Source organism: Miniopterus schreibersii, assembly GCF_964146895.1.
Source record: "Miniopterus schreibersii genome assembly, chromosome: 10".
In the NCBI taxonomy this organism is placed as follows: Eukaryota; Metazoa; Chordata; class Mammalia; order Chiroptera; family Miniopteridae; genus Miniopterus; species Miniopterus schreibersii.
The window spans coordinates 82,839,393-82,863,234 of NC_138110.1; the positions used below are offsets into that span (position 1 = coordinate 82,839,393).

General features: G+C 44.2%; 1 protein-coding gene across 1 annotated transcript in view; it reads left to right on the forward strand.

Moving 5' to 3' along the window:
* Positions 1-7,316: 7,316 nt before the first annotated feature.
* The window catches only part of ATP9B (ATPase phospholipid transporting 9B (putative)), a 120,227-nt gene continuing 103,701 nt past the window's right edge, over positions 7,317-23,842 (forward strand). Inside the window, exons 1-3 of the mRNA XM_081150216.1 lie at positions 7,317-7,573; positions 14,975-15,148; positions 21,575-21,725. Coding sequence (XP_081006342.1) covers positions 7,467-7,573; positions 14,975-15,148; positions 21,575-21,725 — 432 coding nt within the window. The 5' untranslated portion in view covers positions 7,317-7,466. The remainder of the gene's footprint in view (positions 7,574-14,974; positions 15,149-21,574; positions 21,726-23,842) is intronic.

Here is a 23,842-nt window from a genome sequence, read left to right on the forward strand (position 1 = left end):
TCTGCTCTGAGGGGAAAGCCTGCCGTTCAAACATTTAATAGGGCATTGCATCCCTGTCCACAGGTGCATTTTTTCGACTTTTATAAATATGTTTAATAACAGTTGTTTTGTCCACAGGTGTTTGAGTCGATTCTTGCAAACACAGGCCATAATGTACATGCCGTGTGTTTTAATTACAAGGGAAGCCGTTGGAAACAGTGTGGCCTCTCCCCGCCCACGCTGCGCGGCCCCTCTCCCAGGGCCTGCGGCTCAGTGGGTTCGTCCTGGCCCTTCACCCCGCGTGTCTCTTCTCGTGGGCAGGCGAGACGTGGGAAGATGTGACAGTGCGTTTTGTGTTGCACTGAAAGGTAATGCGGATGTCCAGCCATGTCCCGCAAGCATCCTGGTTGCGACTGAGAACAGGCGAGCGCCCACCGGGGCTGACGGACAGGAGGACTCACCCGGGGGCGGGAGCCGGCTGGGGCCACAGCCTCTGTTCCGGCCCAGCCCCCCTTTAACAGAGCGGCCCTTTCTCCGTCTCAGCGGACAGACTCGAGGGCTGATGCGGGTTTGTTCCAGGCAATTGCCCCCTTTGTTTTTCTTAATTCATGAGTATTAATATTCTTTAATGAGGATTTTTTGTTTATTTTTTTGAGGGAGCTCTGCTTCCCTCCTTTCCAGACTGTGGAACATTAGTGAGCTCTAAGTAATGGAATATTCATGAAGTGTGTTAGCAACTCTTTATGGGGGGTTTGGGGAGGCCTCTCGTAAGAGTGGGTATTCCTGCCATTGTAAGGCTCTGCAAATGTCACACAGTCCAGTGATTATAACGTCCGTTCGATGCCCTGTCTTGCAGTCTCTCTCTTCTAAGGCAGACCTGATGTGTGGCGCGATTCTTGGCCTCAAACACCCGAGCCAAAGAAAGGAAAGACAGGCGGAGCTCCCAGCAATAATGTCGGGTTTACATGAAAATCCTTGTTATTACGCCTGCACGAGGCCCTTGCAGGAGTCTCTGACTTGACTCACACAAATCTTTTGACACTTGTGCTATTATTATTACAATTCTTCGGGCAAGGAAGCTGACACTCAGAGTTGAAAACTGCTCGAGATCATAGGTAGGCAGGGGAGAGAAGAATTTAAACCCAGACGGCCTGTTGCAGAGCATTGACTCTTAGACACTGAGCTGTACTCACTCCTACAGTTTAATGAAGGGATCACCGCACCTCAACATACATTGGAAAATAAACTTGCCGTACTCTCTGGAGGGTGTTACATTCCTACAGTCAAAATTTTGCCAAAAATTTGCATAAGGAAGAGGTATTAATTTTAAAAAACAGATGTGATAATAATGATATCTGTACAGTATGCTTTTACAAAACAAACGTGAAATCACTAGAAAGGCTGGAGTTACTGGAGCTGCTTTTAGGGAAGAGGGCAGGAGAGAAAGAAGGACAAGCCTGCAGGGTTTGAAGGGCTGTCACCACACCGTGACCTTCGGACACACCCTGAGCACCGCACAGAGGCGTTCAAACAGGGAGAGGCCTGCTCAGCTTTGCTCCTGCGAAGACCACCCTGGGCACGGTGGACCATGACCATGACTCTGGACCAGAGCAAGCGCTGGGCCGCAAGACAGCCTGCCGACCGAGGCGTGGCTTTGCTCACCCTCGGCTCCAGGGCTCTGGCCACGCACAACCTGACCGCAAAAGGAGAATTGGGCTCTCAAAGGGACTTGAGGACATTCGCCACTAGACCTAGAGAGAGAAGGTGAGGGAGAGCGATGTGCCGCTGGACGTCACAGTGGAATGTTACACTGTAGCCTGTGTTTCTTATGTTAACATTGTAGAATTAGACAACATCTGGAACAAGTAAACGTTACATTTTCTCGTGAAATATCCAAATGCGACACCAAACCTTTTAGTTCTAAGACATGAAAGCCAGTGAAACATCTTTGCATTCCAACATGAAGGAGATGTTAATGTATCTGTATATTCTTGTACACAATTAATATGAGCATTTAATGTCTCCCGTAAACTTGCTTGGCAGTAAACAAACAAACCGTCAGAGACTGCAGCAGATACTTCGCTTGCTGACTGGCCACCGCAGTAAATAATGACATCAGAGGAAACTGGAGCCCGCAGATGGTGGACAGAAGGAGGGTTTGGTCCCATTTTCACTGAGGGATAAATTACACACCAAAGAATTCGCTCATTTAAAGTGTACAATTCAGTGGTTTTAATATATTCACAGAGTCAGGCAGCATCACCACAGTCTAATTTTAGAAGATTTTCTTCACCCCCAAGAAAGCCCGTGCCCACCAGCACCCCCACCCCAGCCCCCTGCCACCACTGACCTACTTGCCGTGTCCACAGAAATGCTGATTCTGGACATTTCACATAAATGGAAGCACATGACGTGGTCTAAGAAAGGTTACTTGTCACTGTCCTTTTAATAGCTATATACCCATAGTAAGAACTTTTTTATACTGCAACTTAAATTGCTATTCCCAAGAAGGACTAGTGGAAAAGAAGCCCCATTAGAAGTGTCACGACACCCAAACAAGGGCTCTGAGAAGTTCCTTGGGCTGTTTAGCTAAAGCATCCCAGGCATGTCAGGATGCTCACAGCCGCCTCGCCCATGCTCACCGGTCCGTCCCCCCCCCCCCCCCCCCCCCCCGCCACATCTGAGTAATGGACAGACAGGCGGACACCATCTTGCTCGTCATGGGGTGATTAGTATCTCAGTAGGCCTCTTTGGGTTTCAGCAGTCCAGCATGACTTGATGCATCATAAGTATGCATTTTCTGAAGGCTGGCACTTTTCACTTAGCGTGTGGGTGCTGTACACACACACACACACACACACACACACCCCTTCAATGTCATGGTTTCCACCATGTAGTGACCCTGTCTCTATTGAAGGGCTGCCCTATGTGGAACTTACTGCATTGGCCTCATTTCAAAGATGTTCTATATCTTTTATCACATAGAATTTAAACTCCAAGAATTAACCGATCTTGGGGGGAAAATCATGTTTTCTGATCAGCTTAAATTTTAATTCGCTGTTAATTTTAATTAGCAGTCTTTATTTTATATATATTTTGGTTGTCATTTCGCTTTGGCAGGCCTATTGAATTCCTCTGATATATCAACGACAGCAATGATTATCACAGAGTATTCAGCATGTTCTCTTCTCACAGTAGCAGCTGAGATGAGAGATTCCCATAAAGGTCACTTTACCCACAGACCCTTTGTCACCCACGTGGAGCATCTTTATATAGTGGCAACATTTCACTTCCTTGGTAACTCGTATCCACTGTTTCTTACACTGCAATTCTGTCTTTAAGTCAATCAACTCTAGGTCTAAGCTCAGATACATGGATATACTAACTTGTCACTCATCCAATTTGGAAAGCTCTGTCATCTGCTAACCAAGGGCACACTCAGCTGGAGCACCTCCATAGTCTTGTTCTGCAGTCACATCCTAAATAGCTACACGAGGCCACTGCTACATTTCCCAGGGATTGTTTTTTGGCCACAGGGGGACTTCTATGCTTTTTGATCATTACAAAAAGATAATGGCCCCACCTTAAAATTGCTTATTTTGTACCAGACACTAAGCTAAATGCTTAAAATAGATGATCCCATTAACTCCTCAGGAGGTTACTGTTGCTACTGGACCAAACAGAACTCTAGACGAAGAAGGGCCCATACCCAGGGTGAGGATTCACGTCCGAGGCTGCACCACCCACAACTCCCTTATTCTGCCTCAACAAACGTGAGTCTCATGACAGAAGGAAATTTTCCCTCTTGGAACAAAAAAAGAAAAAGAAAAACTCTGACAAGTGCTTTTTTGTTTTTTCCCCCTCAAATTTTGTGCTTTTTTCTCATGGAGAGTATATGGCTCTCGGAAGTGGATTTATGATACCAGCCATGTTTTATAAAGCTGAAAATAAGGTTTAGACGCCGCTTCCTGCCCTTCCAGGCCCTTGCTGTCCTGCACGGACGCAGAGCCAGGCAGCTGCGTTTGGGTCTCTGCAGGGTCCTGTTACTGCACAGGCGGCCAGGCGTAGGCTCGGAGCACACTGGCACAGGCTGCAAGCAATTGGGCCCCAGAAGTCCTGGCTTTTCCTCTGAAAAACAGTCCTGGACACAGGAAGTCAGGACCCACTTTTCTGCATCCATTGTTTAAAAGATATCTGATCCTTTTGGTCTTAACTTAAAGATTTTTTCACCATATAAAATTTTCATGGAATGAACAGCCTTCAGCAAAATAAGTACAAGTAATTTACCTGATAAAAGAATGTCAGCGGCAAGTACAGAATGATTTGTGTGGTGACAAATTGTGCGTGTTCTTCCCGGGAAGAAAGGGACTGCTGTGCATGAGTGGATGGGGGCAGGGTCAAGGACAAGCACTTGTGTTTATTGTGAGGCTCCCAGAGCATCGCTCCGTCCTTGCAGAAGGTAGATGCAAATTACACCTAATAAAGTTATTATGAATAATTGCTACTGTTCAGCTCCTGCATATTCTATGAGTTTGGGTGAGAGAACAGGCAGTTATGAACACTCAACACCTACAAATTCTGAGTCCGGAGGCATCTGATACCACCCTGCCGATCTCCACCCAAGTCAGTGATTGTTTTCAGAGTAGTGACATCAGTTATGAGCTCAGAGGGACAGTTGACTCCGAGCTTGAGCTGGGAAGGATGAGACATGCAGCCTTCAGCATGTCTGCAAGGTCCTCAGAGCACACCTTACACACAAGTGTCTCGGGACAGACAGTGACGGGCGCTTTCACAGAATAATGGCTGGAAAGTGTAGGAGACCTTTGTGTTATGAAGGGGAAAATAAGTTGTCTAAAATGTAGTGGGTACAGTGGCTATAATGAACTAGACTAGAGGGCCATTTATTCTACAGTATTTTTTGAGTCCAACCTGTGTCCACACCACTGAGACCCTGGCAGTTCATCACTTGTGACCAACGCCAGGGGATAAGTAGGAAATGAAAAAGGGAGGAGAGGGCCAGTAACAGCCTAGGAGATACTGCCAGGCAGGGAAGCCTTGTTCTAGGAAAGCTGCCAGGCTGCGAAGCCAGTACGAGATGCCCTGCTGAAGGCCACTCTGAGAAGCTCTGTTACAATGTTGGTTGTTGAATGACTTTGAATTGTTACAATTTCAGTTGAGTGAGGTGGGGAGCTGTGTTACAATGTTGTTGAGTGACTTGGAATTGCTACAATGTCAGCTGTTGAGTGAGGTTGTGAGCTGTGTTACAGTGTCAGTTGCTGAATGACTTGGTGTTGTTACAGTTTCAGTTGTTGAGTGAGGAGGAGCTGTACTATGTCAGCTGCTGCAGGGAGTCTGAACAAGGGAATGAGTCAAGTTCATTTAGCAATTTGTAGGTCACTGTGTCTTTTGAGTCTAGTGTCCATGGAATGGCCTGTATTCAAGTCACATGAAAAACATCTCAGTAGCATACTGACAACCAGAAAATGGGAGCAAGTACTTACGAGTATTATTTTCATGAGTAGCTCTTTAAATTATAAAAGTAATATATGAAGATATTTAGACAAGATGAGTTTAGAATCCAGAAGTTCAGGTTGAACATATTGCTTAAAACACATAGCCATAATGGACATATACATTATAAAAATAGAAACATTTTAAAAAGGCATAGCCAGGCTTAAAAACAATAAAGTTACTGAACCAAAACACAGAGAAGTGAGAGTGACTCCAGTCTGCTGGCTTCTGGGTCTGAAAGCAGGGGGTGGGAGTGGGTGATGGGCTCACTCTAGGGGCGTGGGTTGGGCGGCCCTACTTGGGGTAGGATAAACCAACCATCCAAACCAACCAACCACCAACCACCAACACCCTGTTGCTGACAGCTGCCTAGGGCTGTAGGTACTACTGACAGTCCTTGGTTGGTTGAAGGGGGCAAGTGAGAAGTTTGGGGCCATTCCAAACAATCCTGTTAGGGGTGGCAGCTGTTGTGTGGCCAGCTGCCTCCTAAAACAAGTGGAGGTTGCTGGGGGCTCTTAAGAGTGAGTGTCCTGAAGAGATATGACTGCCTGGCAAGCAGTGTCTCAAAACAGACCACACTTCTTTCCAAGTCCCCATAGGACATTAGAAAAGTGACAGCCACTGGGTGGGGGGGAGTGAGGGTAGGAAGACTCATGAACACTACTGGACTTGTATTATTTTGGATCTTGGAATATAAAACCTATTCTCCGAATATGTAGTTTAGAAATCTGACCACATATTTGGCCAGAAGAAAACCTCAAATATAAAAAATGTTAAGAGTTGGGACCAAATTCCTGAGTTATAAATCAATAACAATTTTATAAATTAACATCATGATAGCAAAGTTCAGAACTCTGAAGACTAGACCACTCTTTGGAGGCAACTTAGGGGGATAGCACAATCTTAAGGAAAAAAATCTAGGGAAATTTTTTTAAGTACAGGAGGAACTTGGAACAAATTTATATGTAGAAGACTGAGTGCGGAATTAAAACTACCAGAAATTGAAAGTACGGCGGAGCAACGACTGCATCGGAATTAGCCTTAAGATTGCGTCACTGAGGCGGGATTAGGCAGGGGATGCGGGTGCCCGGGAAGGAAGGCGAGGTCCCTGGGAGGAAGGAGCACTATCAGATACCATAGTAAAGAATTAAGTAAATGAACGTGTGCAGCAGCTCTGCAGGACTCCGCGGTCACAGAGCACACTCGGGGCGCGGTCGAGGCTTTCTCGGGCCGTCGCTGGGGCACGGAGCGGCTGGGGACTGTCTCGGTCCAGCCAGAGGGAGGGGTCAGCACCCTGGAGCCCGCAGGTGCGGCCGGCTCCTCCGAGCTCGGCTTTCCCACCTGCGCGCGTTGCGCCCGGGGACGCAGCCTGGGCGCCAGAGCAGACGCGCCAAGCTGGGCGCCCCACGGAGCCACCGGGCTCGGCTCCCCCTCCGGGGGCGGCGCACGTGCGGAGGGCGCGGGGCCCCTTCCCGACTCCGCGCCCAGGGGGACGAGGGCCCCGCCTGGCGCCCTCCGCCGGCTTCCAGACAAGGCCCCCGGGGCCCGCGGCCGGGCGGGAGCCCACGGGCTCCCCACGCGCGCTCCAGGGAGGCCGCCCCGCGGGGCATGCGCACCCGGCCCACCCCGCCTCCACTCGCACCCTCGCCGCGAGGTGACGTCACCGTGCCCCCGACGCAGGGGGCGGAGCCTCGGAGCGCCTCCGCCTACCGCTCCCGCCCTCGCCGCGCGGTGACGTCATCGGGCCCCGGCCGCGCGGGGGCGGGGCCTCGGGCGCTGCCGACTCGCGCTCGCGCCCTGGCGGCGCGGTGTCGTCATCGGGCCCCGACGCTCGGTGACGCCATCAGGCCCCGACGCGCCCGCGGCGGGGAAAGGCCCGCCGGCCGCGCCTCAGCCGGGTTGGAGCTGAGGGGAGAAGGCGGGGAAGCGGCGGATCGAGGGGCGGCGGGGCCGGGCGGGCAGGTGGCGGCCGGAGCATGGCGGACCAGATCCCTCTGCGCCCGGTGCGCGGCGCGGCCAACCGCAAACGCGCGGCCTACTACAGCGCGGCGGGGCCCGGGCCCGGGGCCGAGCGGCCCAGCAGGTAACGACGGCCGGTCCTCCCGCCCCCCGCCCCGGCGGGGCCGCCCGGGTGCGCCTTCCCCGGCCGCAGCGTGCCGGGGGCCGCCACCCTGGCCGGGGCGCCCCGCCTCCCGGAAGCGGCCCGGCGGTGTCGGCCGGGCGGGCCCCCGGCTCTGCCCCGGGCCCGGGGCGAGGCGGCTGCGTGCGGCCCGGGGCCGCTGCCCGGGGGCCCGCCCGGCCGCGCAGACTGCGGAGCCCGGAATCACGGGGCCGGGCCGGGGCCGCTGCTGACGGCGGGTCCCGCGCTGGGCCGGGCGTGGGTCCGCGGGCCTCCCGCCCCGGGTGCCCGACGCGTTCCTTTCTCACCCGAGGAGAAGAGCGCCGCGGCCGGCGGACGACGCTGATGAGAAACCAGCTGTGGACAGGGGAAGGGCGCTCTGTCGGTCACCGCAGTGTGTTCGCTGGGATCGTGGAAGCCGTTGACCCCCAGCCCCCGGGAAGTGACGGGCCTCAGTGCCCGCTCGCCTCCGGGTGCGAGGTTTGAATGCACGTGTGTGTGTCCGGGGCAGGTGGCCGTGTGGCGGCTGCGCCCCGTCTCCGCGATCTCGGGCACCTCGTTTCACGCGGGCCTCGTTTCCTCGGCGCCGTGGGCGATAGTAGTTTGTTCCCGAGGGGCTGCCGAGTTCCGTCTAGGACCAGAAGTACCATTTCTCCCTCCCTCCCTGTTGTCGTCCCTGCAAGTAGCGGGATTACTAGTCAGTAGTCCGAGTGGTTGGTTTTCGGAGACCCTCCTCCAGAAGCGTGAACCTGCCTCGCTGCGGGCTTCCAGGACAGTTTGATCTGTCGGCCTTCGCCTCCTGCGTTTGAGGCTCTGTCGTTTGGTGTGTCCGCATTTAGGACTCACTTGTCTTCTAGGTCGGTGTCTTATTGTTGTGCAGAGTTCCCCCTTGTCCCCGGTAACTTTCTTTGTAGTCTACTTTATTAGGTATTCATGTTGCCCTTCCTGCTCTTGCGGGTGAATGTTTGCGGGGGGTTGGCTTTCAGGCTATCTGCGCTGTTGAATTGGAAGTGAGTGACTTGTTGAGTCCCGTCTTTCCGTTATGCGCTCCATCAGTCTCTGCCTTTTGATTGGTATATTTTAAGCCATTTACACTTAAGGTAGTTATTGATGCATTAGAGCATAAGTGTGCCATTTTATTATGTTTTCTGTGGGGATTTTTTTGTGTGTTTTTTCTGACTCTCATTCCTCTGTTTCTCCTCTTGTCTTCCTTTGGGTTACTTGAACTTCTTTTGTTATCTCTACAGTGTTTTTGAGTGTAGGTCTTTGTATAGTGTTTGTAGTGTTTCCTCTGAGCATTGCATGTACACATGACTTATCAACATGGTGGGTTGGTATCAGTATTTTCCTGTGTGAAGTGTGGAAACCTGGCTTCCATTCTGGCCCCTTTATCCTCCCCCCCACTTTAAAATTATGTTCTAAGTATCAGATGGTGTTATACTTTTTGTTTAAATCATGGAATGATTTAAAACTAATGATGATAAGTCCATTGTATGTACACGTATTTTTGCTGTTTCTGCCTGCCTGGCTTCCTTCCTTCCTAATGTTCCAGGGTTCATTCTCATTTCATTTCCACTGGAAGAACTTTATATAGCCAATCTTGATATTTCTTTTATCTCAGAATGTCTTTATTTCATTCCAGGATAGTTTTATTCAATATCAAATTTCTAGTTGACAATTCTTAGCTCTTAAAAACATGTTCCACTTCCTCCAATCCTTCATTGCTCCGATTAGAAGTCTGCCGTCATTCGAATTGGTGTTCTGTAGGCAACACGTCATCTCTCTCTTTGGCTGCTTTCAGATTTTTTCTTTGTCTTTAGTTTTCAGCAGTTTAATTATGGTGTATCTTGATGTGGATTTCTTTAGGTTGATGTTATTTGGTATTCATTAAGCCTCTTGAATCTGTTGATTTTTTTGTTTCACCAAATATAGGGAGTTTTTAGCCATTATTACCTCAAGTACTCTTTCATTTCATGCTTTCTCCTCTCCTCTCCTTTCAGAATTCCTGTGCTACCAAGGTTGGATCTTTTGTTAGTGTTATGTAATTCCCTTAGGCTTTTTTTTTTTTCAGTCTCTTTTCTCTGTGTTGTTTAGATTGTGTAAATTCTGTTTATTTGTTCTCAAGTTCCTTAATTCAGTCCTCTGTCATCTTCACTCTGCTGTTGATTCCACACAGTGATGTTTGATTTTTAGTATTTTATTCTTCAGTTTTGTAATTTCTATTTGTTTCAAAAGAATATATAATTGGTTGATGAAGCGTTTTTATGTTTTCAGCTTAAAATGCTTGTAACAGAATTTTAGTGTCTAAGTTAATCTTAGTTTTTTGGTGTCAGTTGATTGTCTTTTCTGATTCACATTGTGAGTGTTCTGATTCTTGGTGTGACTGTTGGTTTTCAGTTGTACCCTGAGTATTTTGTCTGTAATGTTAGGAGAATGTGGGTCCTATCTATCTCTTTTCTAATGGGATTCCTTTGCAGTCAAAGAACATACTTTATGTGATTTCACTTATTTTAAATTTGTGCAGTTTGTTTTGTAACTGAGCATATGGTCTATATTGGTAAGAATTTGAAGGCCCTTGGAAAGAAAGTGTATTGTGGTGGTGTTGTGAAATGTTCTGAAGTGTTGGTCAGATCCTGTTAGTTAATGGTGTTGAGTTCTGTCTTGCTAGTTTTACTGTCTGGTGGTTCTGTCATTTGTTTAGAATGGGGTGTTGAAGTCTCTGATTATAATTGTGGGTTTGTCTATTTCTCCTTTTAGTTTATAAGTTTTTGCTTCACTTGTTTTGCAGATCCCTCATTTGGTGCATACACATTTGGGATTGCTTTGTGTCCTTGATGGACTGACACTTTTAAGTGTTATTACCTAATTTGCCTGTCTGTCTCTCGTAATTTTTTTGCTCTGAAGTTTACTTTCTCGGACATTTTTATAACCACCCCTGCTTTCTCTTGACTAACATTTGCCTGGCATATACTTTTCCAACCTCTTACTCGTAATCTCCTTATGTTAGAAGTGAGTTTCTCATGGTTGGTTTATATTTTGTATCCACTGTGCCAGTCCTTATCTTATGGTTATTGTATTTAGAACATTTGTGTTCAGTGTAATGATTGATAAATTGGGGCTCATTCTGCCATTTTACTTTTTGTTTCCTGTGTGTTTTGTTTCTCAGTTTTCTTTTCCCTGCCTTCTTACTGGGACTTTTTTTAGAATTCCATTTTCATTTATCTGTGGTGTTTTTAGTGTATCTCTTTGTATAGATATTATTTAGTGGTTTGTCTAGGTATCATACATACATAACTGTCACAGTATAATGGTGTTGCTATTTTATCAGTTTGAGTACAGGTTAGAATTCTTACCTTTTAACATTCTTTAATGTGCCCTGTTGGTAATGTAATTGTCTTGTAAAAGTATATGTAAATTTTACATATGTAAAAACATATAAATATTTCTCTGGTATACAGTTAGAACCAGATAACAGACAATGTTATAATTTTTGCTTTATCTTTCAAACATAATTTATAAGATTCAGGAGGAGAAGGAAAGCCTATTGTACTGACTCATGTTTTTTTTCTCTCTGTTCTCTTATTTCTTGATATCCCAGAATTCTTTATTTTATTATTTCTGTTCTGTTTTAAGAATTTATTAGCTATTCTTTTAAAGTAGGTCTGCTGGAAACAATTCTCTGTTTTTCCTTTATCTGAGAATACCTCATTCCTCCTTATTCCTGAAGGGTAATTTCAGCAGATACAATTTGGGGATGACAGTTCTTTTATTTCAGCACTTGAAAAATGTTCAGCACTTTCTGGCCTCCATGATTTCTGATGCGAAATCTGATGTCATTTGAATGTTTTTCCTCTGTAGGTAAGCTGTGATTTCCCACTACTTTCAAGCTTTTTTCTTTGTTTTTAGTTTTCAGTGGTTTCATTACTATGGTTCTTAACATGGTTTCTTTGGGTTTGTACTGTTTAGGGTTTACATAGCTTATTGACTCTACAGTGATGCACTGCATAGTGATGTCTCAGTTAATGACAGACTGTGTAAAGGAAAGGTGTCCCATAAGATCATAATGCAGCTGAAAAATTCCTATTGCCTAGTGATATCCTCGCCACCATAAAGCTGAAACTTAGTGTATTACACAAATACTTACCATTGTGTTACAGTTGCCTGCAGTATTCAGTACAGTAACATATTATACAGGTTTGTAGTCTAGGAGCTGTAGGAGAACAGAAAACAAAGTATGTTTTCTTGGCATAAAGATTATTTTAGGTTAGTTAATTTTTAGAAACAGTAGATATGGGAGAAGCTCTGAAAACCAAGTAGGTACCCTTTGTAAAAGACATTTATATTTGTAAGGGAAATCTCCATTTTAATGGTGTCTCTTGCTATATTAGGAAAGGGGGATGACTTTATCTCTAGCAACTCTTATGCCTGAGGAAGACAGGACTTAAGTCTGAATAACAACTTTACCTGTGCTTTTCCTGGTCACCTCCCATAACTGACTCCCCCCACCCCCACCATCTTCCATCTTCAACTGAAGTGGTGGCATTAGCCATTTTTGGCGAGTTGCTCAGCTTTCCTGGGGAGACATTTGTACAGGAGGCATATGGGTTATTAAACTTTTGTCTATTTTTCTCTTGTTAATCAATGTCTTTTATTACAGGGGCTCTCAGGTCTCGGCCAAGAACCCAGAAGGGTGGAGGGAAAATTATTTTCCTCGCCTACAGAGCAACAGGCTATACCGTACTGCCTAAGTGTGCCATCAAGGTCTGTATAAAGACCTGTGTGTTCACACAACAGCGAAATAGCCCAACAGTGCATTTCTCAGAACCCATCTTTCCAGCCATTCAAATCGTCTTGCTTGGCAACTGGAGAATCAGTGATTGGGCGCGGTTTGATTTGTCCGTGTCTGTTGGAACCTTCTCTTGCTTCCCTCTGCCATGTGATGTGGCTCTTGGCCCTGCCTAGAGGTGTTTGCAGTGTTGTAGTTAAACTTTAGTGTTTATAAAGGGACTCCTGCTGAGAACAGATGTCTACCGTCTGGTTATCTCTAAAATATTTCTTGTTAGACGCAACACAAATTTTTTTAATGCTAGTTTTCTCATTCTGAGTGTCTATACACACTTTTCTTTGAATCTTGAAAATTTTTATAACTATGATGAGCATCTAAAAATATTTTACTAATTGTAAAGATGAAACTTGGCTCTGCTGTGACAATTTACAGTTAAAAAGCTTTTCTAAGTACAGAGTGATCCTTAGGACAGCATTTATCAAAGTGCCCAGGCCCAGGATTCCTCAAAATCAGGGACGTGCTCTAAGATTTATAACGTTTCCTTTCAGGTGGGTCTGTGGTTCACTCAAGTTTGTGACATTGGTTAGGCTGCCAGAGTAGAAATGTCTCACTTAACTTTCTACAGCTGGCATTGTGGTCACATGGACAGAGTTGGTGGTTCGGAACATCAGTTTTAGGCAACTGTCGTGGGCTAACTGCCCACGTATCTTCAAACTTCTGGGCTGGCATTGACATAACATTAGATATTGTACCATTAACTCTAGTTTAGAGGTTTGTCTCAATTTATGTATAGTGTTGGTGTAATTCTTATGTCAAGAAATTGGTATTTAAATTTGTTACAGAATATTTTAGAAGAGGAGCCAGTAGCTCCAAGGTTACTGTGTACACAGTTCATGTGGGGGCCCCTCTCAGCTTGAGAGACCGACTGACCCTTTTCCTTGTTGCTTCTGCTACTCAGGCCAAGGCCTGCTTTTCAGGCACCTCCTTTCTTTCTTTACTGTGTTCTATAGTCTATCTCTTCTCCTGTAGGAGGGAGACTTCTAGTTTCTTGGGGGGTCCATGTGGTTTTGCTACTTACTAATGACTCACCAGTGACATAATTGAACTTGGAAGCTGTATTTGATGAAGGAAATATACTCATTTCTTTATAATACTTTGGTTTTTTTTTACTTTACTAACATGCAGGCAAAAGGGGAATTGTTTATTTTTCTTAAGGAAGGCTTAAGCATTGAGTGTATTTTAAATGTATTCCTCCCTTAAATATCAGTTGACTTCTCAGGAATGTTTCTCATCAAAATGGAAACAGTAAAACTGTTAGATATTTAAGATAAAAATGAGTTTAAGCTAGTTATTGTATTGACCTACTTTTACTTAGATATAGGTGAATTATGCCCCTTCTAGCACTTGAGTGTTTTGTTGACGGTTCCTAATTTCTTTAAACCTTGGCAGCAGTTAGGATAGCTGTCTTCATTTCATATATGGCAGTACTCTTGGGTTTGGTATCATCCGTTCTGTCGTCTTTGTTCACATTGTTTTTACTCGTTTTAAAATATGTTTCCAGAATTATACTTAATTGCTGGAAACGTTGATTTTTCTTGAGTGACAAACCAATTAAGTGTGTATGACACCAGGCAACAAAGACACTCAGGACTCTCTGCTTAGCCTGTCTCTGAAAAAATCCATTATTCATCGTCTTATTGTTTTTAAATACTGTGGTAGAATCTTCGATACAATAGGAAAATTGCTTTGGAAATGGGGTAAAGTGCTTGCCAGCTCAAAGGCTCCATTTCTGCAGTCAGGGTTGCTAACCAGGATGCTGCTCACATCGAGTATCTTTCAGACACGCTGGGATGCTTTTCTGCATTGAAATGGATAAGACTGTGACTTCCCCTAACGTGCAGCTCAGTAACTGGAAGAACTTAATGGAAAAGACAAAAGTCTTATCTTGTATATGTATCATAATATACTTAAGTGGTGTTTTGAATTTTAATTGCATTTTATATAAATATTCATTTTCTCGTTGGCTCTTTTTAAAGAAGTCGTGTTATACAAAAAAATAAGAAAAAAGGAATTTTTAACAGGGAACGTTAATTCTGTTTTAGGCCTATACACAGATCATATAATTTTTTGCCTAAATTATCTAAAATGATTACTGTGGTAAGGCCGCTGTGTGATGGTAACTGGAGTTGTTGTGAAGGGTGGGTTGTATGGAGAGACAGAAATGGGGCTTGTTTGATTGGTGCAGTGAAGTGTTCAAAAGATGGGTGTAAATAAGTGACTGCAACATCTCCTAACATACTTGTTTTCAACAAAGGTCTTTTACCTTGTTTTTAGTGACAGTATGGTATTCAGTTATGTATTTAACCAAGTCTAACCATAAATATTAAAGTTTTTCCATGCTTTTTGGGTGCACTTTTAAACATCACAGCACAGTGGTGATATCTTTGTAGATGAGTCTCGTATACATTTTAAGTTTTCATGGGATAGTCAGAACCAGTGGTTAACGTTTACTTTACAAAAAAAAAAAGGTCTCTGGATCCTTACAAATTCCTCTCCTGTCTGTTCGTACCTTTACCCAGGTACCAGCTGGAGGATGATTCTGCCCATTTGGATGAAATGCCACTGATGATGTCTGAAGAAGGCTTTGAGAATGACGAGAGTGACTACCACACGTTGCCACGAGCCAGGGCCATGCGGAGGAGACGAGGGCTGCCGTGGTTCCTCTGTGGAGGGTGGAAGTTTCTCTGCACCAGGTGTGTGGTCCTGGCACTGAATTACCTGTGCACCTAATCACCTGCACTGTTATGTTATGCATAAGCTTAGCTTTTACTGTACTTACTGTATATCTAGCTAAATAAGATGCTCTCTAAGTGGTGTCATGGAGAGGGTTAGTACACCAGTCAGATCCAAGCAGTGCCGATCTGAAAGGCATGGACAGCCAGGTTCACTTTTTCCTGAGATTTTTTTTTTTTTTTTTATAGCAATTAAAAAAATATTTTTCAATTACAGTTTACATTCAGTATTATTCTGTATTCATTTCAGGTGTATAGCATAGTGGTTAGAAAATGATGTACTTTATAGATGTTTTAAAGTTTAAAAGTGGAGAGAATTTGTGACTTTGTAATTAATGAATGGTAAAATTAGTTCTGTCCCGTATCAACATTTATAAACGGTTTCTTTCTCTTTCGTCTGTAATTCCACTCCCACTTCAGAAGATAGACATGGACCTATAAAATGCAATTTAATTACAGAGTAGCTGCGCATATTATTACTTTAATGCTTTGACTTGGAGTAAGAGTCTTCTCTTCATTGAAACCAGAGAGAAATGAAGATAAGAACTTCTCATATTTTAAACGAGTTCACTGGTGGTTGAGGGAAACACGCTGTGTGTGACATGTATGAAATCTGTTCACCTTTGACTCTAGAGTTTGGTTTGAAAGCACATCGTGTGTCTAGGACACTTTGCCACCGACGTAACTCTCCACTCTGGGGCAAGCAGGACAGGATTGAGGAGACCAGTGCCATCATGATGTGGGTGCAGCATGTCCGATAAGGTGCAGCTTTTACAGCTGTTCTGCTGTTCATGGTGTGTAGTTGGTGCCTTCATCCGACCATGAACTTACACCCTTTGCCCATGAAAGGAGTGTAAATAATTGTGGAGGTGTCGTGTTCATGGTCCTCATTATCCTGTAGAAGTGTGCGGACAGACGCGTTTATACCTGATTTCATTTCTGGGTCAGCTCATGAAGTGGACCCCCAGGCACTGAGGAGTCCCTCAGGGAGGGCAACGTGGAACCAGGAGATGAACTGGGCAGGGTTAGGCTCTCACCCCGCCTCTTTCAGGTAGAGTAGCCCCTCTTCATGTTTCTTATGTGTTGTGTGCTTTTCACATGAAGAAGAGATTTTGTGGCTAAACAGTGTTTTACAAATTGCTGACTTTTGATACTAATTTAATAATGTTTCCATGGCTTAAAAAAAACACCAAAACATTTTCTAAGTTAAGGAGCCAGTATTCCAGGGGTTTCTTTGTGGGTGCACACTCAATTCTAGGGCTAATCTCTTAACAGATGTAGCACCGGGCAGATGTTTTGTTTAGTTGTTCTGTGTCAGTTGTGATGCTGGTGCTTTTCAAGGGGTTTGTCTATTTTCAAATTTATATTTAAATTCTGTTGATCTAGCTAATGCATGTGGCTCTGCAGGGATGTCCCTTCTTTATTCCTGATATTGGTGACTTGTCTCTCTCCCTTTTTTCCGTTAATCTTGATAAGAGATTGTCAGTTTTATTCTTTTCAAAGAGCCAAACTTTTGGTGTTGTCTTTGTTTTTGAAATTTTATCTTGAAATAAATTCAAACTAAGGTCAATGCTGCTTTTTATACTCACATACGCCCCCCCCCCCCAAATCCCTACCCCTTACCCTTAATTGGAACGTGGGCTCATTTGAGTGAGGAGGCGCTGGACCCAGGTGAGAACTAACAAAGTGGGAAAATTGGTCATGCTTTGGTAGAGATCGTCAATAGTCAGCAAAGGAAAACCACTAACCATGCATTTGTATTGAACCAGCATAATTTTATTACTGTTTGTCTATCAGCGAGAGGGCCTGAGCACTCCCAGAGCTGACTGTGGAGAGGTGGGGTGAGTGGGCCCCTGTGGGGATTGCAGCAAAGAGCTTGAGGGGTGCTGTCTGATGGCTGATGGCTGTGGCATGTGGCCCTGCATTCATGTGGGAGGCGGGGCCGCTGGGGCTGTTCCCAGGGCTGCTCTGCCTCCAATGTGCACTTGCTGGAAGAAACAAGCAGTGGCACCATGCTCACAGCCAAGAACTGGAGGAGTCCCTCTTGTGACAGTGAAGGGCCAGGCCAGAAACCGAGCCAAGGTCTGACTTGAGAAACCACAGCCCTTCTCTCTGCTCTGTGGGCTGGGAAAGCTCTGGGATAGGCAGGTGTGGTCCCAGTGAGCTAGACCCTGATTTATAGTCTATAAGTGGACAAATGCCTGGTTTGCTCCCCTAAAGGGAACCTGACATGAAGGTCCTTGGAATTGAGCAGGCTGGTCACTTGCTCATGGAGAGTCACTGAGTAACCAAGGGGATTTCAGAACATTGCTGAGAACACTGAGGAAGTGGCAGGGGTCCCGGTGGCATAGACCATAAGTCCACGGACAGTTCCATGTGAATGGTGGGGACTATAAAGGGCAGCATGGTACTTCCCATCTCGTCCAGTGGTTGCCAAGAATTATAGACTTTCAGTGCTTTCATTCTCCTGAATACACTGTTAAAATGATTATTTTTGGTTTTTTATCGGATTTTGTTTTTACCAAATGGAACATAGTCAAATTTTGTATTTTATTTGTAGTACTTTTCTTTTCTTAAGGAAAAATATTAAGAGCAGATTTGAAAATGTAGATGTTAGGACAGAAACACCCATGGTTGGAGGACATTAAAACAGCTCAGTGAATATACCAGACACGCATGTAAAGTCTTAATCCTAACAGAGTGTGATCATGAGGAAGAGCTAAGTGCACCGTCTTGGCAGGTTGGAGTCTCGGGCACGGCGACCAGAGGTGTGGTCACACTCTTCTTGTTCAGTAGGCTGTTAATGAAATTAAAATCTGCATCTTACATAACAGATTATACACTTAGCAACTTAGATTGTTCTCATTTTCTTTATTTCCTACAAAATTTCAGTTTTCAATATTTGCTATTTTTAATAGCCCAAATACCAGGCATGATAAAATTTGATGTTACTAATATTATTAGGTGATGGATCAAAGGGTAGAAAAATACATGAAATTATTTAGTTTAATTATAGGAGGAAATGTTGGTGACCATTGCAGTGAGGAAGATAGCAAATAATTAATGAGTTGTAAATATTTCAGGTAGATTGCAACTAATATTGATGAGTTGTAACTATTTCAGTGTATCTCTGTAGATCCTGTGAGTAGGAAGGCTTACTTTAGAATTTTTCAGGGAATGAGAGGCTTTCATTTCTTCAGGGTTTAAGAATTGCTTTCTCATTTTTATTATTTGGCAAAAATTCCAACTCTGACACATTGAAACATTTTTTCTGTCGTCTGTCTTCTAAAGCCCTGACTGTCCATCCTGTGTAAGAGTGTGAGACACACGGATGTGTGTGTGGTTCGGGGTGAGGGGGGCTTTCTCACGGGATTTCCATTTCACTCTTTATCAAAAATCACTTTGTCCCTGGGAAAGTGGATCCTGAATGGATTTTCATGTGAAGGGAGAGGTATCAGGTGCTGGATTATTCCTGGTTCTGAATGCCTGCACACATTCGATTACCCTGCTGCACATTTGGGGTGCAAGAGCACGGGCACGGGAAAGTGCGGACCTTTTGAGAAGGCTGAGTGCTGGGCTGTGTTTGGCTTGGTAACCAGAGGTGCCCATTGGATGTAATAATTGTCTCCTTGTTTTGAAGGAGGCTCTCAATTTGGAGAGTTATTTAATTATGGCTAGTTATAATTTTAGATGACAGGATCTTGGTATATATATAAAGATGCTTTATTTAATATTAGAATACCACTTTGATGATAGGGGCATTTGTGGAAAGCTACCATTCCTAAAATGTTTTAAGAAAAAAGTATAATTTGTGCACTGTTCGATTTAGGTTCCCTTATGTGAGGTGGTTTATATGTAAATGGAAAAGTGTCTTTTAAATTGTCGACAATTCAGAAACCATTTAGCAGCATAGAAATTTGATTACGTGAAGTTCCTGGCTGTTTTCTTCCAAGGACTTCTCTTTGTTTCTCTCTCTGATTCATTAGTATTTGGCAATGTATTTTACTCCTGTCACTTGTCCACAGTTGCCATGAATTCTGTTTCCCCCTTAGCTGTTCCACTCAGTAAAGGTTACACCTTTGTGGTTGCAGGATTTCATCTGGGACTTTATGCTGTCTGTTCTCAGGGCATAGAGTCACCTGTCCAGGAGCAATTCTAACCCCAAGCCTGTATGTTCATTTAATTTTTTGAAGTAGGGTGTGATTTGGTTGTGGCTCCCTGACCATCACTTGATTCTCTATTTACATAAGGAAATAATTAGAAATAACACTTTTATTTGTTAATAGTCATTAGTAGCAAAGTGTTACGAGTAATTTAGTTATATCTTAGATGTCTAGGAATCTTAGTTTATTCTATACAGGGTTATGGAGAAAAAAAATTAACAACCTATTGAATGTATGGGTTTTTGGCCTTGGTATTTAATTTAGAGTTTGGGTGTGAGGCATTGGAAGTCAGCGGGGCCAGTTCCCTGTGCTGACGGTGGGTGGAGCCTGAGGTCTTATCCCAGCTGACATTACAGTGCTCATGTGACACAGACAGTGGTTTTCCATTTACGGAGCCTTCTGCCTGTAGAAGAAAATGCTGGTACCAGCACAAACTGTGAAGTCGCGTTTCCTAAATTTTATACTTTTTCAAGCATATAATTTGCCTGTCTTCTAGATCGTCTTGGGTTTGTCTGACTTTTGTACATTAAATCATCAGATTAGGTAATCATGTGTTTCAGAACCAAAATGTGTGTCTGAACACATGCCTGGAGAGTCTTGCTGTTTGAGGTGCCGAGGGGAGCGTGTATCTCGTGTGGTGCCTGCTCAGTAGCTTCCCTGTGACGATGGGAATGGAATGTTCTGGACCTTAGGTGTCCAGTGTGGTGGGCACTCACGCGGGTGGTTCTTAGGCGCTTGAAATGTGCTCCTGTGACTGAGGAACTGGACTTTTTATTTCACTTAATTTTAATTCACATTAAAATGCCACATGTGTCGTGGCTGCCTTATGGGCCAGCGTGGGAGTGTTCAGTTGGTGTAGGTTGGAGACCTTTGACCGTGACCCTGGAGGCAGGACGGTGGCAGCAGAGCGGCTGAGTGCTGAGGGTGGTGGCTGTGCCGGATTTTCAGTGCGCAGCTCTTCCCTGGCCGGCGCCCCCACAGTGGCACGGACAGACCAGGGTCTCCCTGGTTGTCTCTAAAACAGGACTTAAAGTTCTTGTTTTCTCCGGTGAGTCTTGTTTCTGCTTATAAATTGTTCATTTACTTTTGTCATCTGTTGACTGGCTGTTCTTCTGCCTGAGGCTGAGGACAGCAGCCTGTGAATGAGCAGGAGCCACCTGACTGTTGCTAGGGGGTGGGGAGAACAGGGCTCTGGGGTCAGCTGTGCCACCACCAGTGCTGGTCTTTGAGGAATCATACCCCTCTGGCCTCCAGTTTTCTCCTGTGTAAGATGTGGGCATACGGCATCTGTGTGGTATGTGGACAGCTGTCTGAGACTATGATTCAGTCCACAGTGTAAGAAAGAGCCCCTCCTAGCCTGGGTAACACGCATGTGCACGTGTGTAATGGGACTGGGGCTTGTGCACAGGAACAGGCATTGTACTGGGTCCGAGACTGTGGATTGGACCTGCTGCTGTGCAGCTGGGAGGGAGCTCTCCTGAGCGCTTAGCTGTGGGGTCTTCACTGGGAGAGGCCGCTGGCTAACAGCACGGTACATGGGTGTCGGAAGGTGTGTAGGGCTGGAGAGGAAGGTGAGAGATAGTATTTTAAGAAAAGTAACCCACTGGAATCTTTACACTCTCCCTAAAAATAATGGTTGGGACATCCAGGCAGGGAGGTGCCCATGCTCCCAGATCCCTGGCACTGGAGCGAGGCTGATTTAGAAGTAAAGTATTTGTTGCCGAGATGAAGACGGCTGCATGAAAATACAGTCAAGCTTTCACTATCATTAGACCATCCCAGTGATTTTAAATACTGAGTTGAGCCATAGTGTTCATTTTACATTAATGCTATTAAAAAAGTCATCTTTTAAGAGGAAAAAAGTGATTACATGATGAGGAGGTCATGTGGAAGCACTGAGCAGTGAACAAGTCACCAGGACCGGCGAGCCTTTCCTCGGCACGCGGGGCATGGACGGCTTTGGAATGCTGGTAGTTTTATTTTGCCAAGAAGAGGTCTAAGCTGGGAAGGTAATTTCCTTGAGGTTCTAGAAGTCATTATACAGTTACACAAGTCTCTCTCAGTATCTTACATCAAGTGTGGATTAGTAAGACTGACCCATTTTAAAAAACCTCTACAGATTGCTATCGGCGTCTTGTAAGTACAGAAGCAGTCATTATTGGCTATAAATGTGTGGAATTAATTTTAAAAAGCATACACAGCATACCTCTTTTGTTTCATGCAGTTGCTGCGATTGGCTGATAAATGTTTGTCAGAGAAAGAGAGAGCTGAGAGCTCGCACTGTGTGGCTCGGACATCCTGAGAAGTGTGAAGAGAAGCACCCCAGAAATTCCATCAAAAATCAGAAATACAATGTCTTTACCTTTATTCCTGGGGTAAGACTGTTAAGTTCTTGAAAATAGGTGCATATCAGAGATTGCTTGCTTCCTTGGTTTTCATTGTTGTTTTTTAATTTTTTTCCTTGTTAATTGTGTCACATCCTTTTGTTTTTCAGCCATGTTCAAATTGTTAAATCATACACATTTTAATGGGTATAGCATAGAGTTCACCTGAAGAGAATTTATAGTTTGATTGCCTTCAGTTCTAGATAAACATCATATTTATATTATTGTAGAATTAATCAAGTAAAGCGAAGTGAAATTATCAGAAAATAAGTCAGATTTTTTTTTTAAAAATATGTCTTTATTGATTTCAGAGAGAGGAAGGGAGAGGAAGAGAGAGAGATGTAAACGTGAATGATGAGAGAGACTCCTGGATCAGCTGCCTCCTGCACGCCCCCTGCTGGGGATGGAGCCTGTAGCCCGGGCATGTGCCATGACCAGGAATCGAACCAGTGACCTCCTAGTGCATAGATCAGTGCTCAACCACTGAGCCACACTGGCTTGGCAAGTCATAAATTTTGTGTGGCTGGGTATTTGGAGGGAAAGTGGGATCTAGTGTTTGACACCTGTCTGGAGCTTTGTAGTTGAAGTAACAGGATTCAAGTATGTGACTCAGCATTTACGGCTATCTTCACATTACAACTTTCACACCTCAGTACATTGTTATGTCATTAGTTATCTTTAATTAGGCGCTCTTAACTTTAAATACTGAAGTTTAAGTATTTTGTTACTTTTATTAAATTACAATACTGAGTTTATGTGTGTTTAGAATACTAAATAGTTGAACAATTTTTGTTTTGGTGCATGATTCCCTATTTTAGTGATAGATTTATTTATCTTTCTAAGTCGAAAGGAAGCTGGTACTGATTATATTTCTGAATTGGAGTTTTTGTCATGTTCTAGGTATTAGCTCTTAGGCTATTTAGCAAGACAGTCTCTTGATTATGTGACATGAGGGCTACTGTGTCCTTCTTGTTTTCATTTAAATCATCGTGCCGACTTCATGTAGGCATTGACTGCCCTCCCCTCAACCGTCCACCAGTCATGCAGTAGTTGGCAAGGGCTTGATAAGTACTATGATTCTTTATTAAAACACACAAAACCGATGGCTTCAGTTAAGAGACTGATCTGTCAGGACAATAAAATGCAAAGTGTCTTTCAGGCAGGTAGATATTCTCATCATTAATGAATGAAGCTACTGTTTTCTCTTTAGGGTTAAGTTATTAAATGCTCATAGATGGGCCAAGCAGTGCACATTTTCCTAAGGGTCACGAGGTTCACTCAGCAGTCGGGTGTTGATCACAGTGGTGTGAAGCCAGCAGTGCAGCTTACCTGCCAGCAGTCGGGCCACCCAGCCCGCCCCACGCTGTCCTGAAGGCACCTGTTGATGGCCTGCACAACTATTACTGTGCAAGTGATTTCTTCTTAGGTTGTCTCTTAAATTAGTCTTTTCATCTAAAACGTGCTATTTTAGAAACATTTGGTAATTGCACAGTAGGAATTCTATTCCATTTTTAGCATGAATGGCAATTTCTGAATTGCTAATAGGTATAATTTATGCTAACTGAGATTTTAAAGAAATTGTGTAGGAGAAAGGGGGCTTTCTGTCCTGCTGAGATCAATTTATGAAATGATTCCAAACATTTTGAGACAGCAATTGAACATGATTATGAACATAATGTGTTATCAATATAACCGATTTTTCAGTCACACACAAGACTGTGATGCTGCAGATAACTCCATTATGACTCTTTAAGTCAACAGTAAGTGCTTAACCTGTGGTCTGTTCTATTAAAATTTCCATACCTTCTGAGTTGCATAAAAAATGGTATCCAAGGAGATTTGGATTTGCAAGTTTGTGATAAGTTTTATTTTAATTGTAGTGTGCTATGTGCATTATTCTCATCATAAACATGAGTTTTGTTCCATTTGATTTTCAGTTTAAATCTATTAATTTGAGAATTTGTAAGTAGAGGCCTGTTAATATACTAGATCTTCTTTTTCTTCCTTAAAGATAATACTATTTGAATTAAGCAAAAACAAAAAGTTGCAGGATTTTCATTCCCAAAATTTTATTGAATGAGGGTATTTATATTTGAAAGTATTGTGGA